Source organism: Candoia aspera, chromosome 14 (genome assembly GCF_035149785.1).
Source record: "Candoia aspera isolate rCanAsp1 chromosome 14, rCanAsp1.hap2, whole genome shotgun sequence".
Taxonomy (NCBI): Eukaryota; Metazoa; Chordata; class Lepidosauria; order Squamata; family Boidae; genus Candoia; species Candoia aspera.
This window is the reverse complement of record NC_086166.1, coordinates 9,731,519-9,758,309: the sequence shown is the minus strand read 5'-3', so window position 1 is coordinate 9,758,309 and position 26,791 is coordinate 9,731,519. Positions and strand designations below refer to the sequence as shown.

Here is a 26,791-nt window from a genome sequence, read left to right as displayed (position 1 = left end):
GGTAATGAACAGAAGCTATATAAGCATATCACCACTGTTATTGTGGCTATTCATGTCGTGTTTATTGGGTGAGATGAATGCTTAAATGCACAGAGTTTGTCAGAGAACAACCATGCTACCTAATCATCAGTGGGAAGTGCTGGTGCTGACATCCTGGCTGCTCCACAGCAGCAAGTTCAGAACAGAGAGATCTTGGTATTTTTCTTAATTTGGTATCAGAGATAAAATTCCCTGCTCAAAGTGAACAGAAGCATATTTTTCAATTTTATCTCTGAAGTGCAGTATGTACTGTATGTATGTGTGTGTGTCTCCTGAAATAATCCCACAGAGCAGGTGGTAATGGAAATATATTTAAGCGTCCCATTCCACAGAATGCAGCAATATTTCCTCTTTCACTTCTATTCAGTCTAATACTACACAGGCCTTGGATGAAAAATTAGTTGGGGTAACCATTTTAGGTCATTCCAATTACTCATGTATGTAGGATTGGTGCCAAGGAAGTGTTTTGGTCTTTTTCCTTTTTGGTACCAGTGCAATATATGAAACTACATTAGATTTTTTTTTAATTGTCTGAGGGAAAATTGGAGTAGGCCATAGTTGTTACTAAAAGCAATAGCTTAGTAAGGGTTAGTTCAGGTCTGTGTTCCTGTAGCCTATCGTAAGTGGTGAGAGAAGCTGATACCAAGCCATTTTTATATATAATAGCCTTTCTTTCCCAACTTTAGCCCTGTAGAATATCCTGGGGGGGGGAAGGAAATGTAGAGTATCGCGAATACAAGGTTTTGACCCTGAAGAAGTAGAAGGACAGCTGTTTATTTTTGTTTCAAATGTGTATTTTTGGAAGAGCCATGTAGCTAGAAGTTCAGACATTGTTCACATCAAGAATTTAGCCTTTGTCTACCTTTTTCCAGTCTACAGTCATTGTTTGGCTTTTTTTCATGAGTTTTGTCCATCTAACAGTATAAAAAATTTTCCAAGAACAAACAGATATAAATACAGTATGCTTGGAGTCTTGGATTCAGATATGACCTGTCAAAACTGATGCAGATGTTTGTGGCCATGGTTGTTTACTCATGATAGTTAAAACCCAAAGGGTTTAAGGCTGATTGGGTGCAATTCAGTGAATAGAGTATGTTGAAGTGGGAATGTCATGTTAACCTTCCACAGCATTTTTGTAATGATTATTCAAGTCATGAAGACAATACTGTATAAAGTGTCAACATCACAGCTAAGATTCAGTGCTCTGGGGGATTACAGGAAGCTCGGCTCTTACTATATTAGTCGGACCAAAGATGCTGCTATTCAAAGAGATCCCTGTAAGTTGCAGGACCAGAAAAAAAAAAGCACCATTAGTTGCCTGTATTAGTCATATATTAAAAGGTAAAGGTTTCCCTTGACGTAAAGTCCAGTCGTGTCCGACTCTAGGGGGCGGTGCTCATCTCCGTTTCAAAGCCGAAGAGCCGGCGTTTGTCCAAAGACACTTCCAGGTCATGTGGCCAGCATGACGACTCGGAACGCCGTTACCTTCCCGCCGAAGCGGTACCTATTGATCTACTCACATTTGCATGTTTTCGAACTGCTAGGTGAGCAGGAGCTGGGATTAACAACGGGAGCTCACCCCGCCGCGCGGTTTTGAACCGCCGACCTTCCGATCGGCAGCTCAGCGGTTTAACCCGCAGCGCCACCGCGTCCCTAGTCATATATTACCGAATATGAAATAAGTATCTGGCTTTCTGTAAATGCTTGCTCGGCAGAGATTCTTGATTGCCACAGCTGAACTGCAAGAAAATGCAACTCTTAAACCCAATTGCTTTGCACATACCACTGGTCCTGTGTTTGGGTTGCAGAGCCAGACAGTTGAGCAACCACAACAGAGCTTTATGTCTTCCCTTCAGCCTCCTTCCACTTCTCTCATGAGAAGCAAGCCATAATTCCAAGAATTCTGTTCAAACTAGAGAATAGGGAGCTCAACTGTACAAGCTTGTACATTGTATAAACCTGCTATTTGGGAAGGGGGTCAAATCTTCATCTATTCACATATTGGTTATTGATCTTTTTTTCCCCCAGAATGTTTGAGACTACAAATTAAAAAAAAACTTGGCTCATAGGTAGTAGAACAAAAAGTAGTTTACAGTAAGAAATACAGAGGAGCTATCAGACAAGTGCAATTGTAATCTTACTGATTAATAAGTAAACTCTAGTACAATAAGACGTAAAGAATGATTTTATTCATTCTCTAAACTTGCAAGAATTGGTCATAGTTGAGGATTCTGGGAATTGTTTTTCCACTAGGGAATACAAGATGGCTGAGCTGGCTGGATTAGTCCAATCAAACCAATGCTGTTTTCTTTGAAAGTGAGTTTCTAGACCAGTGTTTCTCAGCCTGCACAATTTCAAGATATGTAGACATCAACTCCCAGAATTCCCCAGCCAGAGTGGCTATAGCTGAAGTGCTGGGAACTCAAGTCTCCATATCTGGAAGTTGCTCGGGTTGAGAAATACTGTAGTAGACCTTACAATTGCATATTGGGTAGTCTTCTGTGTATGCTTTCAGAAAAAGAGAATCCTGTAGCTTTTTGTTGATTAATTTACAATGCTATAAATTATTCTTACAAGACTCTTCATTCTTGTTAGGCTATAAGTGTTGAAAACATTTTAGCTTTATTAGTTCGCACAGTTACAAAGCCATCTAGGAAGATATAAAAGTGTGTAGTCATCTGGAAAATTCTGTATCTGTGTATCTGTATATTCTTCTACCATTCTATATTTATTCTGGACGTACCTAAAGCATTCAAGAGATGGTCTCTTAGCTTCTCAAGTCTTCAGTGAGAGACAGTGTTGATTTGTGAACTAATTATACATTAAATATAAGCTGCTACCTATATAACTCCATTTTTTTAAAAAAGGCATCTCCAACTGATGTGCACTCACTTCTGTACAATTAGCAACAAAAGGGCAAGCTAAAACTTCAAAATCTAAATAAGCTTTTGTTCTCTTGCAGGAAGCAGAGTAAACCCTCTAAGGGACACCTAAAAAGAAATCTCTTATGTCGTTTCTTAAAGACCACCTTGGCCACTATGGGTGAATACAGTCGGTTTATAGATTGGGACAAGATGGATGCTACAATCCAGGATCAAGATGCAAAGGAACTGACCAGCACAGAATTTCAGGACCTAAAACAACTGGCTCGCCAGGGATACTGGGCCAAGAACCACTCTTTAAGAGCCAAAGTATATCATAAACTGATCAGTGATATCCCTTGCCGCACGGTGACACCAGATGCCCATGTTTACCGAGACATTGTAGTAAAAATTGTTGGCAAACGAAACAGCAGCTCTCTTCCCCTTCCAGAATTTGTAGATAATAGCTTGGTTCCCACGTACTGCCTGAATGCTGAGGGCATTGGTGCCATCAGGAAGATCATCTCGTGCATTGCAAGCCAGTTCCCAGACATCTCATTCTGCCCAGCTCTGCCTTCCATAGTGGCACTCCTCCTTCACTACAGCAGGGATGAAGCAGAGTGCTTTGAAAAAGTTTGCCGCATCCTTGCCTGCAATGATCCATCCAAGCACTTCATTGATCAGACATTCTTGGCTTTTGAGTCATCTTGCATGACGTTTGGGGACCTGGTTAATAAGTACTGTCAGGCAGCCCATAAACTTATGGTGGCAGTCTCAGAAGATGTGCTAGAAGTCTACTCTGATTGGCACCGGTGGCTTTTTGGAGAGCTGCCTCTGATTTACATCACCCGCGTCTTTGATGTCTTCTTGGTAGAAGGTTACAAGGTGCTCTACCGTGTTGCGCTGGCTCTCCTCAAATTCTTTCACAAAGTCAGAGTTGGGCAGACCCTGGAATCAGAAAATATACAGCAGGACATCCGAGCATTTGTGAGGGACATCGCGAAGTTGGTGTCTCCTGAAAAACTGCTGGAGAAAGCTTTTGCAATCCGTCTCTTCTCACGGAAGGAGATCCAGCTTTTACAAATGGCCAACGAGAAGGCTCTTCAGCAGAAAGGCATAACAGTCAAACAGAAAAGGTAGTGGGATTTCAGCATCTCCCTAAAGGCTTTTTTAGTCTAGTAACAACATTCTTGCTTTATGGGGAATAAATATTGCGGTAAAATCAGGCATATCTGTGCATCCATCGTGAAAGTATAGATAATATATACATGTGTGAGAAAGAGAGAGAGATTTTCTGGGAGCTGGATATCTAACAAGCTTAAATTTTTTATAAGGATATCTATCATAGTTCTAAGTTCAACTGAATCAAGGAGAGCAACCTCAGGTGGTTTTTTTTTTTCTTTTCTCTAATTTGTCACATTACCCAGGAAACATTTGATTAGATCTGTAGATTCTTCCAGGATATTTCTTCTGTTGCTCCAGAGCAAATCAGTGGCAAAAGGCTGAACTCTGGACCAATGGGACAGTATTTTCAATTCAATGATAGCATGCATGTAAGGAGTTAAAGCCCACAAGTCTGTTTGATAGTTAAAAAAATCGCCTCAAATTAAACATTGATAAATATTAACACCTCTCAGTTCTTATATTTTGGAGGGCTGGATCCATGTTCTGTACATTTCATATCTTGCTAGCGTTGTGGCCAAAGCCAATAATTGACAAGCGATATGGGTTTTGTTCTTGGGGTTTTTTTTGTATAAGCTGAAGAAAAGCTAATGTTCTATCACAGCATCATATGGATGGAAGGAGCTATTGAATCTAGATCCTTGTTCAGCACTGGAATCCAAATTAAACCATCCCAGACAGATGACAAGTGAAGGAGATTCCAGCCCCTCCATGGTTAGTGATTCCCCTTCAAACTGCTGCTCACTTTTATGAAACTTTTCCTAGTGTGGGTCTGAAATCTGCTTTCTGGTAAATTAAATCATGATTTTGGGGTCTTGCACTCTGGAACTATGAAGAACAGGTCTTACCCTTTTACGTGACCTCCTTTTAGGGATTTGAAACAGAAACGTCAGGGAAGGAAGGGTTTCCCAGCTGCTGACTGTCCCAAAATAGAAAGCTTCAAATAACTTAGCAGCAAAATCAATAACTGATCATTTCATACACCTGAAGGGGATCATTTCTAAAACTGATGTATATAAATCTACTCTCTGTAGCTTTTGCATTCAATTTCCTGCTAGTCTTACTGTTCACCAACCACCAAGTAATATATTCCATGCTTCTGGTTTAAAGAAGAAAAAGATACAGCACAGGTGGTGCTAGCATGAATACTAACTTTTAATGTGCTAGATACTATGGTTTAGATAACACCTTCAGTGTACCCACATACTAAGATTCACTTAGAGGTGGTAAGAATCTAAAAATAGCTATTGTCTTAAGAACCCTTTCTGTGGGCTCCTACAGTGTCTTGCTATTGAAATCATAAGGCACAATCTGTTAGTGTATTGCTGATGCATTGTCTTTAAAATCCCTGTGTTCGTGGTGAAAAAAGATAGAAGGGATTTGCTGAATGGACAAGTGAACCAGTCAGGAAAGGTAAGTTAAAGGTAAATGAGTTAGAAGTCATAAGTTCTGTGGGGGGAGATTGCAAGAAAAGAAATGGGACCTAGAAAATTTGGAAACCGTTGCAAGAATTGAGAACTGATATTTTTAAAAGGTATATGTTTAACTGTCCTTTATTTCGCTATTGGCCTGTTCAAATCTTATTCTGTGTTTCTCTGTAGGCTTTTTCCATGCACTTTGGTGGGGATGTATGAAACTGCTAATCTTTTCTTGATTTCTCCTTTTTTTTTTTTGTCTCCCTCCTCATGCCTTCTTGTTCTGTCAATTCCATATCTGCTGTATCCCTCCCCTTTGCAGCAGTACATCCCCAAAAAGGTAGGTTTGAACATTTGAATCTTCATGCTCTAATTTGATTTGGCTTCCAAGTGGCTGTGGCTGCTATGAGCACTAAGGTGATGGTGGCGGTAAAGCTTACTGTGCATCGGTGGCAGTGGGGTCAAATTCAAGGCTGTCTTTCTGAAGGTTTCATACATGCTGATGTCAAATTTGGCATGTAATGTCTGTATCCTAGGCTAGCTTTGTTTCTTTCCACTATTTTAAAGCTCATGGATTTCACTGATAAAATACACAATGCTGTAAGACAGCTGGAGTCCATGGGAATGTAGTTTCATTGACCACCAGGGGTACCACATGACCACTTCCATCTTCTTTGGAACTCATCCCATGTGGGTAGGCAGATGTTAATCTGTGGAGTTTAGACCCTTTGTCAGGAATTGGACTCTCAGATCTTCGCACTTTAGGTGACTATATATGGTGTGTTTGTTTTAGAACCTGTCCAGGTTCTGGTGCTCAGCAGTTGCAGGAAGGTATATATAGAAGCTATCAGAATGGTATATACAAAGTTATATATACAAGAACTGTTGAGAACCATGTAGGGAGAATGTGATGTTAAACATGAAGCTCCTCTCTGAGTACATAAAAATTGTTTTGAAAATGGTAGCTAACCATAAGCTTCACCATGGTTTTCCACCTAAGAAGGCATTCTTTTGATTTGGCATCTTCTCACTTGTAATGGGAAGGTGTGTTAACTGTATATTCCCCAAGCTGTTAAAGGAATAGTCCTTAATCCCATTGCAGACTTTCTGTAGTGCCACATACCCATCCCTGGAGGTATCGTGGACATTAAATCTGGGCTATATTGAAAAATTTATTGCCTTTTCCAATACAAGTAGTCCTCGACTTACAACCACAATTGGGACTGGAACTTCTGTTGCTAAGCGAGGCAGTTGTTAAGTGTGTCACATCCAGTTTTATGACCTTTTTGCTGTGGTTGTTAAGTGAATCACTGTGGTTATTAAGCAAATCTGGCTTCCCTCATTGACTTTGCTTGTCGGATGCTAGCTGTAAATGGCGATCACATGACCCCAGAACTCTGCAGCCATCATAAGTGGGAGCTGGTTGCCAAGCGCCTGAATTTTGATCATGTGACTACAGGGACGCTGCGACAGTTGTGTGAGGACCGGTCACAAGTTGGTTTTTCAGTAACGAATGGTTGTTAACTAAGGACTACCTGTACTACATAGCAGTGCTCAGTCTTTTCTGTCTGACCACAGGCTGCCACGGCAGGGGATAATAAATAAAAATTTATAATACATAAAACATTACTTTGAAAGAGACAGGTTTCTTTGCAAATCTATTGGAAGAGATTTAAACAGAGTGCACTACCTTTCTCTCAGGGGATGACCCAATGGGTCACAAGGTTGTCTAGTATTTTATAGATTCAAAAGTTGCTTCATGAAACCATGAGTTGTGCTAATATAATTATGAACATTTTCACAGAGACTGTACTAGGTAAGCATGTCCCTGTTAAAAGCAGAGGAAAGAATGAGATGTCTTTAACAGTTCTCTTGGATTTCAAATCTTCCTGGCATGCAGAGTAACATATTCAGAACTTAACTTGCTTCATTGCACCACCCCTGGATTGCATCTGACATAAACTGCATTTAATCTAGCTTGGCTGCAAGAAAGAAATTGCTATGTTGACTTGTTCCTGGCTTATGTATGTCTCTGTGCCCTGGTCTTCCTCTTTACATGATGGTATCATGTTTCTCATTGTCACCAAGACATTTGTGATTTCTTTTAACTCTACCTACCTACAAAATTAGTAGCCTTCTACTATCCTATCTGTATTAGTACCTATGGCAAACCTACCAAAGAAAAGATAAGTTGGTTGCTGGCACTTTTTTATCTTCTAGTAGTGATTCTCTCTTGCCAGTTAAGACTTGAATTAGGTAGTGTTTGCTTTAGACAGTTGCCTTTTCTCAACCTTGCTTTCTGTTGTTCCCAGGCAGAATGTCCACTTGGCTGTTCATGCTGAGAACTTCAAGTCTGAAATTGTTGATGTGAAGAAGATGAGAGACATCTGGTCCTGGATTCCCGAGCGCTTTGCCCTTTGCCAGCCTCTACTACTCTTTACCACCTCAGAGCATGGCTTCAGCCTAAACAGGTGGTAATTAACTTCCATCATTAAAAAAAAGAATTTGTAATAGGAAAAAGTTGTTGATGTTGTACCTGCATTGCTTCTATGCCATCAAGGCAGTGTCCACCCTTAGCAACCACACAGTTACATTTTCTCTGGGACATTCAGTCCCCAGCTTGGTCCTACCAATCTTCTGACCATGCACCCATCTCCACTGTAACTGAGTCCATCCACCTTGCTGCTGGTTGTCCTCTTCTTAGATCCCTCTTTCTTACATGAACTTGGATAATAATTGGACCACGCTTTCTCATTCTTGGATATTTATTTTATTACATTATAAGCCGCTTCAATCAGAGAATTCTCAGGAATGTACAAGAGCATCCGCCAGATCCAAGGCAGCAACAATAATGCAATAACGTACAGTAAAACGGGTGCCCCTTTTCAGGGGAGATGGGTGGAAATAAAATTTGAAAAATAAATAAATAAAACCTAGTATAATTGACAATCACAGTATAGTGACACTTCAATTTCTGGCACCAGGTACTCTGTAATGTTCAAGTCCCAAAGGCCTTCCAGAACAGCCCAAGTTCTTTCAAGCTTCCAGAAGGCCATAAGACTCAAAACTTACCTGGTCTGGGGGTAGGGGAGAGGGGCAAACTGTTGCAGAGGGTCCCAGAGAGATGGGATCCACAAGGAGCTTTGGGACACTCCAGTTCATATACTCATCCCTCCAAAGAAGTATCTTCTGTGAGATGAAAATATTCTTCATTTAGGCTCGAGAGATAGAAAAATGCATGATCTCACTTTAGACCAGTGTTTCTCAACCTTGGCAACTTGAAGATGTGTGGACCAAGGTTTAATTCGGCTTGACACTGATAGTTGCTTTTTCAGCAGTTTTTCCAAGGATTTCTTCTTAAAGAGAATTGCATCAAAATATTCTTTGGATTAGAGAGCATTGTTGTGGATTTTGAGGTGGCGGGCAAATAAAATGCTTGCTTTGATTGGTGGAGCTTTTTAGTTCCTATTGGATTGAACTTATCTGAATGTTCAAACCATGTTAAACGATGATGATGATGATGATTGTGGTATTTTACCCCACCTTTTATATCTATCTGTCTCAAGGCTGTGAACATACCTAATACGCCTGCTTCCTGTTTATGCTGTGTATCAGTGTTTGTGACTCTGACAAATTCTAGGGGAATGTATACAGCTAGTAGAAGGTAAATTAATGTTTCGAGAAGACATATTTTTATATTTATGTTTGTACATCAGGTTTTTCTCGCATTGTGAAGGGCATGAACCAACTCTCCTTTTGATTAAAACAACTATGCAAGAGGTAAGTGTGGAAGATAAGGACCAGCGTGGTTAGAGGATCCCCTGATGAATTTCATAGGTTTGACTAAAGTGTTGTCTACAATGGTGTTCCATCTTCCCTAAATAAAAGCAGAAATTTACATTGTCACTTTCTTTTCAAAGAAGCTCCCCTTGGCTTTCTCTTACAAATTGTCCTTCATAGCATTTCTTTTGGCAAAGGGCTAGCTCTTTGCCTTTCAGAATTTCTCCCTATCACTTTAAAAATTGGCGGTCCTGGGGAAAATTGGAATAGAAAGCCATTTTTCAAGTTTTCGTTTCCTAAAGGCAGGTTATAAATGTAATAAATGCAGTAATAGCCCCTACTTCATCCACTGCTATAAAAGCATCAGTTCCCACGTGTTGCAGTTTATGAAACTGTCAGTGATCAAGTGGAACTCATCCTGCGTATCTTTCCTCCTTCCTTCTTAGCCTGTCTTCCAATAGGATGGCAAGTACAGGTAGTCCTTGCTTAACGGCCATTCATTTAGTGATGGTTCAGACTTACAACAGTGCTGAAAAAACAACTTACAACTGGTCCTTGCAGTTGACTGTTGCAGCATTGCCATGATCACGGTTCAGGCACTTGGCAACCAGTTCGCATTTACAACTGTCACAGCGAACCACAGTCACATGATTGCCATTTTCAACTTTCCCAGCTGGCTTCCAGCAAGCAAAATCAACGGGGAACCGCATGATTCATTTAATGACAATGTGGTTCACTTAATGCCCATGGTGATTCACTTAATGACTGCTGCAAAAAAGGTCATAAAATTGGGTTGGATTTGCTTAATGACTGCTTTGCTTAGCAACTGAAATTCTGGTCCCAATTGTCGTTAAGCGAGGACCACCTGTAGATGGGATAACTATAGATCGCTTTCAGATATGACCTGCTATTTTCACAGTAAGGCCATTTGAGACGTTTGCAACAGACTATCTTTTCCTACAACCACTTGTTGGATGCTCCTGTTTGTTGCATTTACTACCCAAGATGTATTAGAGGCACACTCAGGAATTTAACACACTTGGCTTTTAATCTGCCAAAGTTGAGGTGTCAACTGAAACGTCAGCTGTTGAATTTCTGAAGATGTCTGCTTCCTAAAACAGTGTCTGTTTACTGTTACCCATCCTAGGTCTGTGGGGCCTATTTATCGACTGACTGGAGTGAACGCAGACAAGGAGGAAGCAAGCTGAGTTTCTTTGGGACAGGAGAATGTTTTGTGTTCAGGGTAAGAAACCATTGCTGCTTCCTCCTAGAGGTCTTCAGTATTCAGGTCTGGCTTGGACACACTCACTGTACCTGTTGATGGCACCTCAAAGAAGTTGTGCCTTTTCCTGGGCTCACGTGGTAACCCAGTGCACCCAGGGTTTGTGTTAAGGAGGCATCATGCAGGCCTGGAAACCTCAGGACAGCGTCTCTCAACCTTAGCAACTCTGGATGGGGAATTCTGGGAGTTGAAGTCCATACATCTTAGAGTTGCTGCGGTTGAGAAACGCTGTCTTAGGAGATAAAAGTCACCATGAAGAAGGCCAGATTGGAGAAGACTGTTGAACTGTGGTAATCAGAATTGATGAGATCACTAAAAGCTGCTTTTTCTGGCATTTTCAGGATCTTATTATAGTTTACTGTATGATGTGAAACATGAACCCTTGAAGGTATAGCTATAAAACATTGTTCTTCAAAGTATTCCCACAACAATATAGATGATTCCCAAAGGTAACATGCTTTATCCTGACTTTTTTCCATGGTATATATTAATTTGATACTGAATCTTCCATAATAGCAGTTTTATCCATAAGACTTTATCTAACTTTTTTTCTCCTTCATGTGTTTCTGTCAATGCTTGAGTATTGCTTTGGGTTTTTTGTAAACCTCTCAGGTTTATTCTTTTCCAACTACTGCCATCACTTTTTTGTATCTTTTTTCCATCTCTGCTTTGCCTGAAGCAATTATTACCAAATGATCCTTTATTTTCCTATTTCTAGTATCTCTGGTTTTTTGCTAGTTCTGAAAACTAGGCTAGGTTGGATTGGAATGTTTTGCCAGTGAAAACTGCAGGTAGCCATGTGGTTTATTTTTTTAAAAAATCAACATTAATAGTATCATAATACCCTTTATTTGAACTACTGTACCTAAATCTGCAGGGAAGTGGCAGTTTTTAGAATTTACAGACTGTACTTCTCCATAGCTGTTTACACTGAGGTACTTTCTAAATGAAGATCTGTAAAAGTTTTAAATTAAAACTTCACACAATCCAAACTGGAGTTCACACATTGCTGATGAGCTACCAAAACCAACACATCAGACCGGAGATACAGTTTTTAAAAAATAAATGCACTTTTAAGGTTAACACAAAAGATGAATCTTTGCCATTAAATCACAGCCTGAGTGGGGTCACCCAGTTGAAATATTGGCACAGTATCTTTAGCTTTGCAAAGCCCCTAATACTGTGCAGTAAAACTTTATCATAATATGCTGATAGTCTTCTCAACACCCAGAAATGCAAGCTGGTTGCCAAGCACCCAAATTGCAATCACGGGGTGGTACAACAGTCATAAGTGTGAGTACATGTCGTAAAGTACTAGGATTAACACCAGATGAACACTAAGATTAACACCAGATGAACCATCAAACAGCACAATACACCCTAATCAAGGAACTATTAACTCAGACAATCAACCAAGCAGCAAACAACAGCCCAATCAAAGAACTCCCAAGGAGAGAACAACACCCCCACCAACACAAGCAGGGCAAGCCATGGTATATAAACAGAGGGCAAGGCCCACTCCCCTCTTCACACTGAAGATGTTGCCTAGCCTGGTAATGAAACATCTGCAAGGAAACAACAAGGCTCAGAGAGCACCAAGGACTTCACAGTCTTCTCATTTCTGTCCTGCCTACTAGTGTAAGCTTGACAGAGTCTATAAATTACCTGGACAACCTTAAAACCTGTATTCATATGGATTTCAATGACTGATGATAGAACAGTGGGAGGCCCATGTAAGCAAGCTCCCCTGTGTTTTCTAAAGAACGAACAGGATACAAATTGAATAGCTTCCCTTTCTAGTACAGGTAATCCTCCACTTATGACCACAATTGGGACCTGAATTTCCATTGTAAGTCATTGCAGTCGTAAGTTGACTCACCATGTGACCAGACCTGATTTTATGACCATTTTTATGATGGTCATTAAGTGAATCCAGCTTCCCCAATGGACCTTTTTTGCTGGAAACCGGCAAAAAGGATCGCAAATCGCAATGAGTGACCGCAGGATGCTACAACCGGTTGTAAATGCGAGCTGGTTGCCAAGCACCCAAATTGCAATCACGGGGTGGTACTACAGTCATAAGTGTGAGTACATGTCGTAAAGTACTTTGTCTGAGGCAGTTGTAACTTTGAACCATCATTAAAAGAACGATGGTAAGTTGAGGACTACCTGTATCTATCACTGTTATGGTTTCAGAATGCATTTGAATGAAGCCTGCATCAGTGGCGCCAAAGAATCTTTTTAGAATGTCAGTCAGGTGCCTTGGAGAAGGACAGAAGTTAGTCACCTCTGAAAAAGTCTCTTTAACTTCATCTCCTGGCCTCTTCCAGCTGGTGCCTGAAGTGGAACGCTATGAATGGGTAATAATCAAGCACCCAGAACTTGCTATGACTGGATCTGAACAAGGGAACAATTCTTCAGAGGTTTCTGATTCCCTCTCCTCAACCAGCCTCCCCGCGGACCCTTCCAGTCGCCTTTCCCCTTTCCTTTCAGCCCGGCACTTCAACCTGCCTTCCAAAGCAGCTTCCATGTTTATGGCTGGTAGCACCGAATGCATCATGATAGGTATGTCTCCATTTGCTGCTTCCTGTTGAAGCAGCTCTTTGTATTTCTAGAGAGAGAGAGGAGTTTTAAATTCAGTGCTCACTGTTAGCGCTTGCTGTAGCTGCTTTAACACTTTTATTTGCGCACAGCCAAAATTGTCTGGGAATCTGGGTCAGAATGGAAAGGAATACGCAAAATGCTTCTGCTTCCAGATTCTAAAAAAGATTATACCTGCTGGGTTAATCATTTTAAAAGGCAGCTAGCTAATATCGAAGGTTTAGCAAGCAACACTAAATTGCTGGAATTTCTTTAATACCCAGAATTACTGAAAGTGCTCTTGTACTCTTGTTACCTTACAGATTTTTTGTAGATACCAGAATCCTTTAGCATATGGTGCATTTTGGAAAAAGTTCTAAGAAAATGTGCGATACCTCCAGAGAGGTGATTCTGCGCCGACAGGGCGTTGCCAGCTGGCTGCCACCAGAGCATGTAGAGCCCCACGGTGTGCAAAATTACAAAGCCTAAAATTTAATTTGCACTGATCAGAGGGAAGACAAGGAAGCCTTCAGCTGACAAGAATCTTCATGCAAGTTGTGCATGACACAGAGCAGGGCGAGTTACACATTTGTGTAGAGGAATGAAATGCATACAGCAGTGCCCCAATAATGCAGTGCATTGTTAGAGGCTGTCAAGCAGCTGCTTTTCCTTGAGATAAAATATTTCATTAATGACCTGTGTCATGCTCATCATCTTGGTTGAGCATTGTGTAGTAGTCGCTGTCTTCTTCGATATACTGCCTATTCTATATTGTCACCACGATCAGTTGGCTCTTCTGCATTGCCACCATGATCAGTTGGTACAATCTGATGACTTGAACACAAGATTTGCTGAAAGCCACTGCATCCATACATGAGTTCCTTCCATGTGGCCATTTCCACCAGCTGCCCACTGGGGAAGCACAAGTCGGCATTCTACCACCTTCATTTTTGCAGTGAGAAAGAAGTTCTAAAAACCCAACCAGCCAGTATAGAGGGATAGTGGCAAAGCGGCCTCTCAGTGTGTCTCAGTAGGGCAGAGGGATGATGGCAAAGTACATTGGCAGGAAGGGGTGTCAGGTTCTGGGGGATGGGGTGAAATCAGAATTCCTGCCATTGAGGAACCAGCAAAACCGTAACTCTAGAGGAGGCACTGCAAAATGGTCTTCACATCATGTCCTCTGGGAAAGGAGGGCTCGACTTCTAAAGCCAAGGGATATTGTGAAGACGCAAGGAGATGGTGCTATTCTGAAATAGGCACAACCCCCTTATTCAGAAGATGCAGTAAAACCTCAATTTTATAGACCTTCACTCAGTGCAACAGACAACATTTTAGTTTGGATTCCACCTCCAAATAATGGAAAAAGTCCATTGTTTCTGAAGTATCCGGAGATATTTTTTATCGTTGGCACTGAGTTGTTCATTTGCAGAATTATGTAATTGTGCAAATGATGCCAGTTAGGTCCATTATGTAAACTGAGACTTAACTGACACCCATCCCTCAAGTTTTACTGTACTCCTGTTGGATGTGGAGAGTCATAAGCTTTTAACTCTAAAGCAGTCTGGTTGAGGGAACTGGAGGCACACGTTTTAGATATATGAAGACCTGAGTGTTCCTCCTCTGCCTACAGAAGTAATACAACAACCAAATGTGAGATAGCATCAAGATGTGGACTTGATGACAGAACAACTCTCTTCTTTGCAGGTGGTGGTGATGGTCAAGCCCTCTACATCGATGCAGACTTGAATCACGGAAGAACCACCCACTGCAATACTTTCAACAATCAGCCGTTGTGCTCTGAAAGTTTCCAGATAGCTATTATGGAAGTTTGGGGGTTCAGAGATACTATGAGCAGCTGAGAATGCTGCCTCCTTCAAAAACAACCAGCACCATGAAGTATTTTAAGTTCCTGTGCCCATTTCCAGTTGCAGGAACCAAGCTACCATTTTGAATCCCCAAAATTAAGCTGCTTTGTACTTTAAAAAGCTAATTTGAAGATCTCAGATAAATCTGGGGCCTCGTTGTTCGGTCACTGTGTTCTTTGTATGCAACTCCATGTGGTCTAAGTGATCCATCCTTAGCCTCTTTCTGCTCTATTGAGTTTGACGCATACCCTGATATTTTTGGTGGTAAAGGGGGTGGTCTTACATCACCCCCCAGTTGATTCATAATTCTGTTAGTATTGCCATCAACTGGTGCCTGGAGGCACTCAGATGTTTTTTCAGATCTTGGCAGATGTGGGTCAGCAGCTGGCTTTATCCAGCAAGTCCCATTTCTTATAAACATGAGCTTTCATCCAAAAGGAGCTGTATGTGATCAATGGATTATGTTGCTGATGTCTTTTCGTTCTTCCCTCATTCTGGCCCTCTGCATATTACATCCTTCTTGGGATTCCTTGATCCTCAGGAGCTACAGTATGTAGGAAAGATTTTATTGCATGGCATGTGGACATTTAGATCCACCCCATTATTTTCAGGGACTTGTTTTCTTAAAGAAATCTATATAACCCCCTGCTTCTTGTGTGTGTAAATGTGTGTTGCACCTGGCTGCTGTTCTGACAGCTAACTTTTACTGATCATTCCAATATGTGGGAAATACCATTCAGGAGTCGTAATTAATTTTCATTCTGCTGTGGCACTGATCTGTAGAAGTTGAGGGAACCTCCTGCCATCTTTATCTTTTTCTGTTTACATTCCTGATACCGCGTATCAGTAGTATCATTATTTTAGATAATCGTTCCAGGCTGCTGAAGTCTAATGCAAGATATGCAGTGTGCAGAAATATCCCCCCCACTCCAGCCTTGGTCCAGAACTATTACTTGTCCCCTCTTCCCTATGTTTTTGTGCTTAGAGAAGCAGTATTTCTAAAACAGTATTAGCTATCTGACCTGAAACATTCAGTGCAGAGTAAAACTATAACTGATTGGTAAATAAACCAACCTTTTCTCTGATTTCTCTATTAATTAGGACTGGGTGATTTCTCTAGGCTTGCTGTCCCCCCCCCCCCCCAGTAACATAGCAGCTGTCCAGCTACTTTTGATGTCTTACATGCAGCAGCTGTTTGTTTCTTTATTGGTCACACATATAGTGCCAGCTGCTTATTGGGTAGGCAAAGCAGGGTCAATTGACCATGGCCGCTTCATTTAAAGAATGAAAGATGGAGCTCTTTTTATATCTTGATGCATACCCACCATCTACACAGTGAAGCGGGCTTTATTTCTCCATAGGACATTACCTTAAGCATCTAATTTAATCGTGCCCTTTCTAAAAGTAGACATGGCCTGCAGATGTAAGTGGGACAAAGACAGTTGGTTTCTGTCATATTTAAAGGTAGTAGGAACTGTTCTGTAACTCAGATGCTATAACAGATCTTACCTGTCCCTTGACCTTTAGAAGGCTATGGGAACTCACAGCTGGAAACCACTGCATGAGATCTTCTGCATGAGCCACTTGCTTCTAATAGTCGTATTTCTCTGCAATAGGATCACGCTGCTTTGAATTAAAACTGATTCTTCTTCTAGCTGCTCCTTTTTCTTCCCCAAGCCTACCCACGTATTGGAATAAAAGTCAGGAGGAGCTTTCAGTGCACTTGCGAAGGACTTCAGAATATCCTGTTCAGGCTGTTTAGGAAGGGGGAACTCCAGCCCGCAAAGGAGAGCACCTGTGATTGTACCTCGGCAGCTAGTAAATATCATTAATTTGTCCGTTAAAGTTACTTAAAAACTGAAATGGGTGTTAAAAGAATATCCACACCGAAATGAAGCAAAGCCGTGACCGTTCTTTCAAGATGTGATTTGCTGCCTCCATAAGAGTCCTGCTCAGAGACTTGAGGTTATGAAAACAACCTTGTAAAAAGCCCAAAGGTATCCTCGTGATGCTTCCCAATTGTCGTCGGTCCTTTTTGCATTCCGATACTTTTACGTCTTGATATATTGCAATTTCGATGATTGGAAACAAGCCCGTTTAACATTTCACCTGAGTGATTTCTTGAGAAAGGACCGCTCGGTATTACCCGCTAGATAGCAGCCCTCCCTGTGCTGAAGAAGGCAGATGCAGTTCACGATGTGATGCTGAGCAGAGCTAGAAGTAGCTTCCAAGCCTTTTTTAAGGGGGGAGGCCGTTTCCTAACCTGAAACGAGCTTAGTGCTCAAATCCTCTTGGAAACTTACCAAAAAACCATGCCCTCTCTCTGCTATAGTACGTATTTTCCCTTGAAGAGTGAAACGCTGTAACCAGGTGTTTCAATATTAACAGAGCTTTAACATGCAAAGAGTGCAACTGGTTGCCATAATTAGGGAGAGGGAATAGTACTCTGGTTCTTTCGCACTAAAATAAATTCTTCCTGGTTTTGGAAGTGAATGCCTTAGTTTTCCTCTGAACTCTTGATTTTTTCCCCTTCGCAGCCACAATCCTAATGTTGCCGGGTGGTGCAAGCAGGCAAAGGCTTTGTTTTCACCTGTGGCTCGGGCTGAGATGCTTGTTACTAGGGTATCTCTGAGGAAGGCAAGCTTCAAGCCAGGAGGAAAAGCTTGCTTCTTTTTCTTTCTTTTGGTGCTGTGCGTCTCGATTTTTGAGCTGGGTGCTCTGGGTGTACTGAATATGTGTGAGTGTGCAGATTTTACTTCTGATGGTGTTTTTCCCTTCAGAGATATTTGTAATTTTCTTACCCTGATACCTTTCCCCATTTCATAACTTGTGTTTCCTCCTACTTCCAGTTGGGATGGCCTACGTCTGTATAAGTGTGTAAATTTGTGACTGTGCAAAAATCCAATTGATTTTATGGTAAAAAAATAAACTGAATATGACTTCATTTTTCAAAGCGGCTTCATAATTATTGGGGCCAGCTGTCAAGCTCTTCTGCATCTAAGGTTGCTCCTAGGACTGGGACACAAGGTTGTTCGGGTGCCAAGGTCCTGAGATTTGGGGAGGAATCTCCTGTAACGTCATGGGATGATCATTGCTGTTCAGATAAACCAGTGTTTCTCAACCTTGGCATTTTCAAGACGTGTGGACTTCAACTCCCAGAATTCCCCAGCCAGTATGGCTAGCTGGGGAATTCTGGGAGTTGAAGTCTACTCAACTTATATTTGCTAATGTTGCGAAACAGAGATAAACCCTAACAGAAAGGTCGTTATAAAGTTTCTTTCAAATCACACTTGACTACATGAAAGGTCCAGATTGTTTCCTTGGAAACGAAGTTAGAATGTTTTTCCTGCTCTGCTAAAATACTACAGCGGAGTCAACATTTTCCTAAATTGAAGAATTCTCCAAAATGATGCCTTTAGGATATTAGGCCTTTGATTCCTAGAATCTCTAGCAAGCAATGCCATTTGGTATGTTAGAATTATGGGAGGGTGAAATGGATGTTCCTCAAGTGTATGTTCAGACATTTCTTTAAAAAGGGATGGTAATCAGATAGTACTGCCTGTTTAGTCCTCTAGAGGTCAGTCTCTAACTGAGCAGTAAAGTAAGAAAAAGCTAATTATTTGCCAGATGCATCAGGGGACTGGTGATAAGACAGTTAATAGCAGCATTGGAGAAGCATTTTGTGTTGGCCCTAGTGAGAAAGGGGAAGGTTTCCTTACATTTTTGCAAAAAGACCTTTTTTTGGCTTTTTTTTTTTTACAGAACCCAATTAAGAAATACAGGAATTAGACTTCCTCTGCTTGCCAATCCACACTGTATGCATTAAAGCACCCTGGTGATTTCCAGAATTCATCTAGTTAACACACTTCCTTTGATATGCAGCATGTTGGGTCAAACTTTGGTGTTTTGCCAATCCCTGTTCCCTAAACTTCCATAAGGAGTCTCTGTGTTAATGGCATTGCTATGTTCTTCTTCCTTCCAAGAACAAAGCAGGATCACATAAAAATAAAACCAGTCTGATGTGTACAAATTCCCCAGGCTGTAGGCCATAGCTCTTGAGCCTGATAATGTTGTGATATTTCAAAAAGAGAAGTCATCACTTAAGTTTCCTGTTTCTCAACTATCTCAAACGTTTGCTTCATCTCCTGGAACACTGGGGTTCTTTAAAAAATCTCAGTTAAATCCTAGTTACTGTCATGATCTCATTCTAATGTCTGGTTAACATTGTAACGTTTCACATGTCATTCTCTGTTCCGTATCCCTTCACCCGGGGTTTTTCCATTCTGTTGCCCTCCTTTGTTTTGAGGGCTTGGAATGCATGTTTGGGTTTGCGCTCCTGTTCAAGGTTACTTTCCCAGGCGCGTCTAACGGCATTCAGCACCTGGGAGGGGGAGCGTTCTGACGGCTGACGGGGCGGGACCTGCCCACAAGCAAGGCTTTTAAGTTTGTATTTGGCGCGCTTTTGCTCATTCTCAGCTTTCTCTGTATTTGCATACTATTCCTTTAATAAATCAGTTATCTTTAAGCCCGAGCTTGTGAGACTGAGTATTTGGGTTTAGGCAATCGTTACATAAAGCTGAGAATCATTTTTTTTTCCATTTTCCGCTGGCCCCATCCAATCCTTGGATAAGAGGGAACGCTAGCGATGACAGAACCTCAACTTCGCGTAAGTGAGGGAGGCGAAGAAGAGCGGGAGGTGGCCAAAAGCCGGCCAGCGCTAACCTCGAGAGCGCAAAGAGCAGCACGTCGGGAGTTGCGAGATACCCAATTGGACGAGCTGCTGACATCCATACAGGAGAGTCTTAGGAGTGAACAGAGATCGGTTATGGAAAGAACCACGGGGAGGGGGTCTCCCCAATTGTCCTGGGAGCACGAAGTCCCCTTGTCACCGAAGGTGGTGATAACCAACCAACCCCCGGAGGAGCCGGTCACTCCGGCCCGTATGAGGGCATTGGAAGATAAAATGGATTTAATAGTGACGATCCTCAAGGATCTACCCAGAGAGGATCAGCCCAGAGAGGCAGAGCCCACCCCGGAGGATTGGGAGGAAGAGCCGTCACAGTACCCCAGGCACAGCACCCTGTCGACCCGGGGGAGAAGTAAGACTCGATCAGCCCATCAAAGGGGAGAGCGAGAGGCAAGACCTCCTAGGGATCGACCACCTGTGGGGGCTCGGCGTACGCTGTCATTCGCGGCACCGCCACAGCCAGCTGAGCCGGCAAGAACCTTCCCACCATTTGGAGTGAAGTTTGATGGGGATCCCGCAACGCTCTCCTTCTTTATTACGAATGCCAAGCATTATATAGAAGATTGGGGTCGGAACTTTCGGTCTGAACACGGCAAGGTCAATTTCATTGCCAACAAGCTGAGAGGAAGGGCAGCAGATTGGTATGTGCAACTATGCCAAGCTGAGGCAACTGAGTTAGAGGACTTTGATGAATTTTTGTGGGCACTCAAGGAGCATTTCGAAGACCCCCTAGCTCAAGAAACGGCCAAAAATGACCTGCGCAAACTCTACCAAGGGTCCCTCTCAGTTGCTAAATATGCGTTGGAGTTTAAAGCTTTAGCAGGAAAAGTGGAAGACTGGTCTGAGCCAACAATCATCGAATTGTTCAAGCAGGGGCTAGAACCCGAAATCCTTCGATGGGCGCTAGGCAGAGACAATCCCAAAACGCTATATGGGTGGATTCAGTTGGCGGGAAGCGCAGAAAATGCCCTACGAACCTACGCCCATACCAAAGAGCTTAGACAAACACGTCTTGCTAGAGGAGCGCGCACATCTGGACTTGCCAGCCGCCCCAAACCGAAAACCTGGGAAGAGGAGAGGGAGCAACGGTTCTCCAAGGGTCAGTGCCTCAGATGTGGGAAAGAAGGGCATCGAGCCACGTCGTGCCCGAGACGCCGTCCTGAGGAACGACAGACGAAACCCACGGTAAAGACGCCTGCTCCTGCTCCACCGCGAAAACTGAAGGCGGCCCTCGCAGAACTGGACCCCCCCGACCTACCCTTCGGAGAAGAGGAGGAAGAGTTGCAATTCCAGCAACCGGCGGGAAAAGCCTACCACCTGCCCTGAAGGGCGCCCTGGGGCAGGTGGAAGAAACCGGGCGTAACCATGATTCGGTGAGTGGAAACTTCCCCACACTGACTGTTAAACTTAAACTGAGCTCAAAAACCAAAACTGTGGAAGTGTGGGCCATGCTAGACTCGGGTTGCTCCCGTTCCCTAATGCACCCTGACGTGGTAGCAGCTCTCGAACTGCCCACGTTCCCTTTGGCAAGACCCATGATTTTCACCCAATTGGATGGAACTATGGCGGGAGGGAAAGCAGTCAATCTTTCCACGGGACTGGTTGCTTTGCAGATGGGCTCCCATCAAGAAAAGCTGCCATTTGTGGTAGCTCCAGTAGGGGGTCCTCTGGTAATCCTGGGAATGCCTTGGTTTGTGCAACAAAACCCTTTTATCAACTGGCTCCATAGAACTGTAACGTTTGCAGATGGATTTTACAAAGTACCCGAAAAGGACCTACTGGAGGACATGGAGGGTGGAGGGGTAGCGTATACTACTGTGCAAACGCTTCAACCTCTTGAAGGACTACCCAATCAGTATCAGGATTTTGCTGAAGTATTTGGGGAAAAAGAAGCGGATCGCTTGCCACCCCACCGAAAAACGGACTGTGCCATTGAGTTTTTACCAAATGTAAAATTGCCTCACCCGAAAATATATCCCATGTCTCCCAAAGAGCTTACCACGCTAAGGGAGTTCATTGACAAAAACCTGGCTAGGGGTTTCATTGAGCCGGCAAATTCCCCGGTAGGAGCTCCTGTCCTATTTCGGCCAAAAAAGGATGGGTCATTAAGACTTTGTACCGATTTCCGCGGGCTCAATGCGGTCTCAATATTAAATAAATATCCTTTGCCCCTGATCAAAGATATGTTATCACATCTGGCCAGAGGCAAAATCTTCTCAAAACTGGATTTGAGAGAAGCTTATTTTCGCATTCGCATAAGGAAAGGGGATGAGTGGAAAACAGCATTTAACTGTCCTCTTGGGGCTTTCCAATATAAAGTCTTACCTTTCGGTTTATCTGGGGCACCCGGGGTTTTTATGCAGTTAATCAATGAGGTCTTGCATGACCACCTATTTAAGGGGGTACTGGTATATTTGGATGATGTATTGATTTATACTGAAACCATGTCAGAACATATCCACTTGGTGCGTCAGGTATTGGCTAAATTGAAAAAAGCAGAGTTGTACGCAAAACTGTCAAAATGTGCGTTTCATCAGTCGCAAATTGATTACCTAGGTTACCGAATTTCAGCTCAGGGCATTGAAATGGACCCTGCAAAAGTAGAAGCTATTGTGGCATGGGAGCCTCCCCGTACCAGGAGACAATTACAAAGTTTCCTTGGATTCTCTAATTTCTATCGGGCATTCGCCCAAAACTTTGCAGAAATCGCCCTCCCCCTTACTGAACTGTTAAAAACCAAAGGACAGGGGGATACGCGACGTTCGAAGAACCCAGGCGCGCTCCTTAAATGGACTCCAGCCTGTCAGCAAGCGTTCGAAACGCTCAAACAACTTTTTATCACAGAACCAATTTTACAGCATCCAAACCCCTCTAAACCCTTCGTGGTACAAGTCGATGCTTCTGATTTTTCCATAGGCGCAATTTTGTTACAATCTGACCAATCCGGCGCTTTAAAACCCTGTGCCTACCTCTCTCGCAAATTCACTGAAACAGAGAGACGATGGCACGTTTGGGAAAAGGAGGCTTTTGCTGTAAAAACGGCTTTAGAAACGTGGCGACACCTATTGGAAGGTACTTCCAACCCTTTTGAGGTCTGGACTGACCATAAAAACCTGGAAGCTCTAAGCACCAGCCGAAAACTCAGTCCCAAACAGCTGCGCTGGGCTGAGTTCTTCAGCCGCTTTGACTTCACTCTTAAATTTATACCAGGAAAGAAAAACTTTTTAGCTGATGCACTCTCGCGCAGACCCCAAGATGCTGGCCCAGGGCCAACGGTCCAAGGCACCGTCTGGACCGACAAACAATTAAGTCTGGCAGCGGTGACTCGCAGCCAGACCCGAGCACAATCGACTCCGCCTCCAGCCGCTCAGCCTTCCAGCGGCCCGCCTCCCTTGTCAATTCCCTCCGATTTGCAACAACAGTTGCTCTCCCACCTTAAAACAGATACTTGGTTACAAGCCAACAGACACATGTTAACAATGCCACGATGACAAGCTAGCGGGGCATTTCGGCTACGTGAAAACTTTGCACCTCGTTCGCCGCCAATTTTGGTGGCCCACTTTACTCAAAGACTTAAAGGAATATGTCACTGCGTGCCCTGTATGTGCGGCGATAAAGCGCAAACCGGGCAAGCCCCAGGGTCTCCTTCAACCCGTGGCCACTCCGTCTGTCCCTTGGCAAGATATCTCCATGGATTTTATCGTTGATCTACCCCCTAGTCAACGAAAAACTGTCATTTGGGTCGTCAAAGACTTTTTCTCCAAACAAGCCCACTTTATCCCATGCGCTTCTATCCCCACCGCCCAACAGCTGGCACGCCTCTTCCTCATCCACGTGTACCGCCTCCACGGTATCCCCGCCCGTTTGGTGAGTGACAGAGGCACACAATTTACGTCACAATTTTGGCGGGCATTTTTAAAACTTTTGGGTACGAAACAATCACTTTCTACTGCTTGGCATCCGGAAACGGACGGATCTACAGAGGCGGTTAATTCTACATTAGAACAATACCTCAGAGCTTTTGTCAACTACCAGCAAGACAACTGGGTCGATCTACTCCCATTTGCTGAGGTCGCTTACAACAATTCCATTCATCAAACCACTGGTCAAGTTCCCTTTCAAACAGTTTTTGGACGTCAATTTGTTCCTATTCCTGAACTTCCTCATCCTCAACCACTCCCAGCCACCCTCGCTGGCTGGGCAGACTCTCTCAAAGATTCATGGTCTCATATTCTACTCGCTCTCCACCATGCTCAAGCCACCTATAAACGCCATGCTGATGCAAAGCGTTCCCCAGAACCATCCTTTGCAGTCGGGGATAAAGTCTACTTATCAACTAAGTTTATCAAGTCCCCACAACCCTCTAAAAAACTTGGTCCTAAATTTGTCGGTCCTTTTCCAATTGTTGCTCAGCTCAACCCTGTTACGTTTAAACTTGATTTACCTCACAACCTTAAACGTTTACATCCTGTTTTCCATTGTAGCTTACTCAAACCCTGCCTGTCATCGGACCGTTGGCATCCGCAACCCACTCCTCCACCTCCCCTCATGATTGACAACCAACAGCACTTCGAAGTGACCTCTATTCTCGATTCCAGACGCCAGCGCTCTACTCTACAATACCTCGTCCGCTGGAAACATTTCCCTCATCCTGAATGGGTTGCTGCTCCACACGTGCATTCTCCTCGTCTCGTAGCCCAATTTCACTCTGCCTATCCTGACAAACCGGCTCCCTGATTTCTTTTGGGGGGGCAATATGTCATGATCTCATTCTAATGTCTGGTTAACATTGTAACGTTTCACATGTCATTCTCTGTTCCGTATCCCTTCACCCGGGGTTTTTCCATTCTGTTGCCCTCCTTTGTTTTGAGGGCTTGGAATGCATGTTTGGGTTTGCGCTCCTGTTCAAGGTTACTTTCCCAGGCGCGTCTAACGGCATTCAGCACCTGGGAGGGGGAGCGTTCTGACGGCTGACGGGGCGGGACCTGCCCACAAGCAAGGCTTTTAAGTTTGTATTTGGCGCGCTTTTGCTCATTCTCAGCTTTCTCTGTATTTGCATACTATTCCTTTAATAAATCAGTTATCTTTAAGCCCGAGCTTGTGAGACTGAGTATTTGGGTTTAGGCAATCGTTACAGTTACCTTTTTTTGGTTACATTGACACTTGTTTGTAAATATTGCCCAAATGGTTCAAATTAGCCACAGCAAAGGAGCTCATGATGCATTCATTTAAATCTATTTTGTAAGAAGTTTATGCCACTCTGCAGCTTAAAAATCACTCTAAGTGGCCCAGTCAAGGTAAATCTGGCCAGACATTTCCCATCTGCTATTTAAACATTGAACCTACATTTTCAGAGAGGAGGTTCCCATGCAATCCGTGCCAATTTTTTTCAATTTTCCGCTTGCTATACAAGTGGGAATATTAATTCTTTTGTCTGATAGGCTCTTTGTTCAAGCCCATTGGCAGTAATTACAATTTGTAAATGGGAGGGGGGTTTTGATCAAGTTTTCTAAAATACAGTTATATAAAAACTACGTGTGTACTTTGGCAAAAAGGAAACATGGGAGAAAGAAAGTGAAAGAAACAGGAACTTTGGCTAAGATAAGAGTACACAATTGCTTTTCTGAGCACATTGTTATCGTACTGGGTTTGCAGCCCCTGCAAATACAGGATATACTGCAATTATTTCTAGGAAAATATCTCTCTGAGTTTGGTCAACAAATTCTCTTTCACAGCAGCCATCAAAGGATTAAATTAGCATATGGGGTGTAGCCCCTGATGGACTCGTATTCAGCCACTATATCGGAAGTTTATAGACAGAGTTATTTTGTCCTTCAGAGATTAAAAACCCCAGAGGCATAGTTGGCACTTACCCTGGCACCTTTCTGGAAGCAGCTAAAGCAGCTCAACCAGAAGGCTGTTGAAGTACATTTGCTACTATGTAGACTCAGGTGGATACCATGGTTATTACTAGCTATCATTAGAATTATTTGATCGTGCTATTAACAATATTGCTTGTTCTTGTTTTGATGTTATGTTTGGATTGGATTTTTGGTATTTTTTATGATGGCTCACAGTATAAATAAAACCAAAAGTCCAATCCAATCCAAACATAACATCAAAACAAGAACAAGCAATATTATTAATAGCACGATCAAATAATTGTAATGAATGGAAGTGGTAGGTTCTGCATCTCTGGAGGTTTTTAGGACGAGGTAGAGAGTAACCTCTTGAGGCTGGTTGAGGTGGTTCTCTTGCACCTTGCAGAGAGTTGGACCAGATAATCCTTATGGTCCTAACTCCATCATTTTGTATTTCAGAATATATATATATATATATATATATATATATATATATATATATGTGTGTGTGTGTGTGTGTGTGTGTGTGTGTGTGTGAAAACCATGTGTTGGAAGCATTTGCACAGAGGTATTTTTGAAGAATGCTTAGAGATTTGAACCTGAGTAGCGTAGCAACATTATTTATTATATAATTTTATATATATTTATAAATGTGAAATATATTTCACATTTCTATCACTGCCCATTTTGTATTTCAGAATATGAATATATATATATATATATATATATATATATATATATATATATATATATATATAATTCACATTTCTATCACTGCCCATCTCCCCCTAAAAGGGGGACTCTGGGCAGTTTACAATAAAATTATATAATAAATAATGTTGCTACGCTACTCAGGTTCAAATCTCTAAGCATTCTTCAAAAATACCTCTGTGCAAATGCTTCCAACACATGGTTTTCACATAACGCCTTTCAACTTGCAGTGTGTTTATGAAAGTGACTTTTCTATCTAGAGAATATTGCTCTCAGGTTTGACCCCAAAATAAAGATGTTCTTACCTGTCTGGTTTTGCTTCCATGTTTAAGGAAAAAAGCAGAGGTTTAAGCATATGCAGAAACTTGATTATTCTGTGACTCGGAATAACATTTGTAATTGAATTTGATACTCATGGGGATCCTTAATCACCACCACTGTACTTATTTTTAAGCACATCACATAATA

General features: G+C 42.5%; 1 protein-coding gene across 1 annotated transcript; it reads left to right on the top strand.

Moving 5' to 3' along the window:
* The first annotated feature begins 3,004 nt into the window (after window positions 1–3,004).
* Window positions 3,005–16,127, top strand: TBC1D24 (TBC1 domain family member 24). The gene is made up of 6 exons (XM_063314770.1): window positions 3,005–4,036; window positions 7,810–7,968; window positions 9,214–9,277; window positions 10,425–10,520; window positions 12,890–13,124; window positions 14,844–16,127. Exons 1-6 carry the CDS (start codon window positions 3,078–3,080, stop codon window positions 14,996–14,998), a joined length of 1,668 nt encoding a protein of 555 aa, XP_063170840.1. The 5' UTR covers window positions 3,005–3,077; the 3' UTR covers window positions 14,999–16,127.
* The last annotated feature ends 10,664 nt before the right edge of the window (window positions 16,128–26,791 follow it).

Bases quoted from the DNA above. Each gene is read 5' to 3' on its own strand.
- TBC1D24 (XM_063314770.1), top strand. From the start codon at position 3,078: ATGGGTGAATACAGTCGGTTTATAGATTGGGACAAGATGGATGCTACA. The intron at 10,521-12,889 runs GTAAGAAACCAT...GGCCTCTTCCAG, and splicing joins GAGAATGTTTTGTGTTCAGG to CTGGTGCCTGAAGTGGAACG. The intron at 13,125-14,843 runs GTATGTCTCCAT...TCTTCTTTGCAG, and splicing joins CACCGAATGCATCATGATAG to GTGGTGGTGATGGTCAAGCC.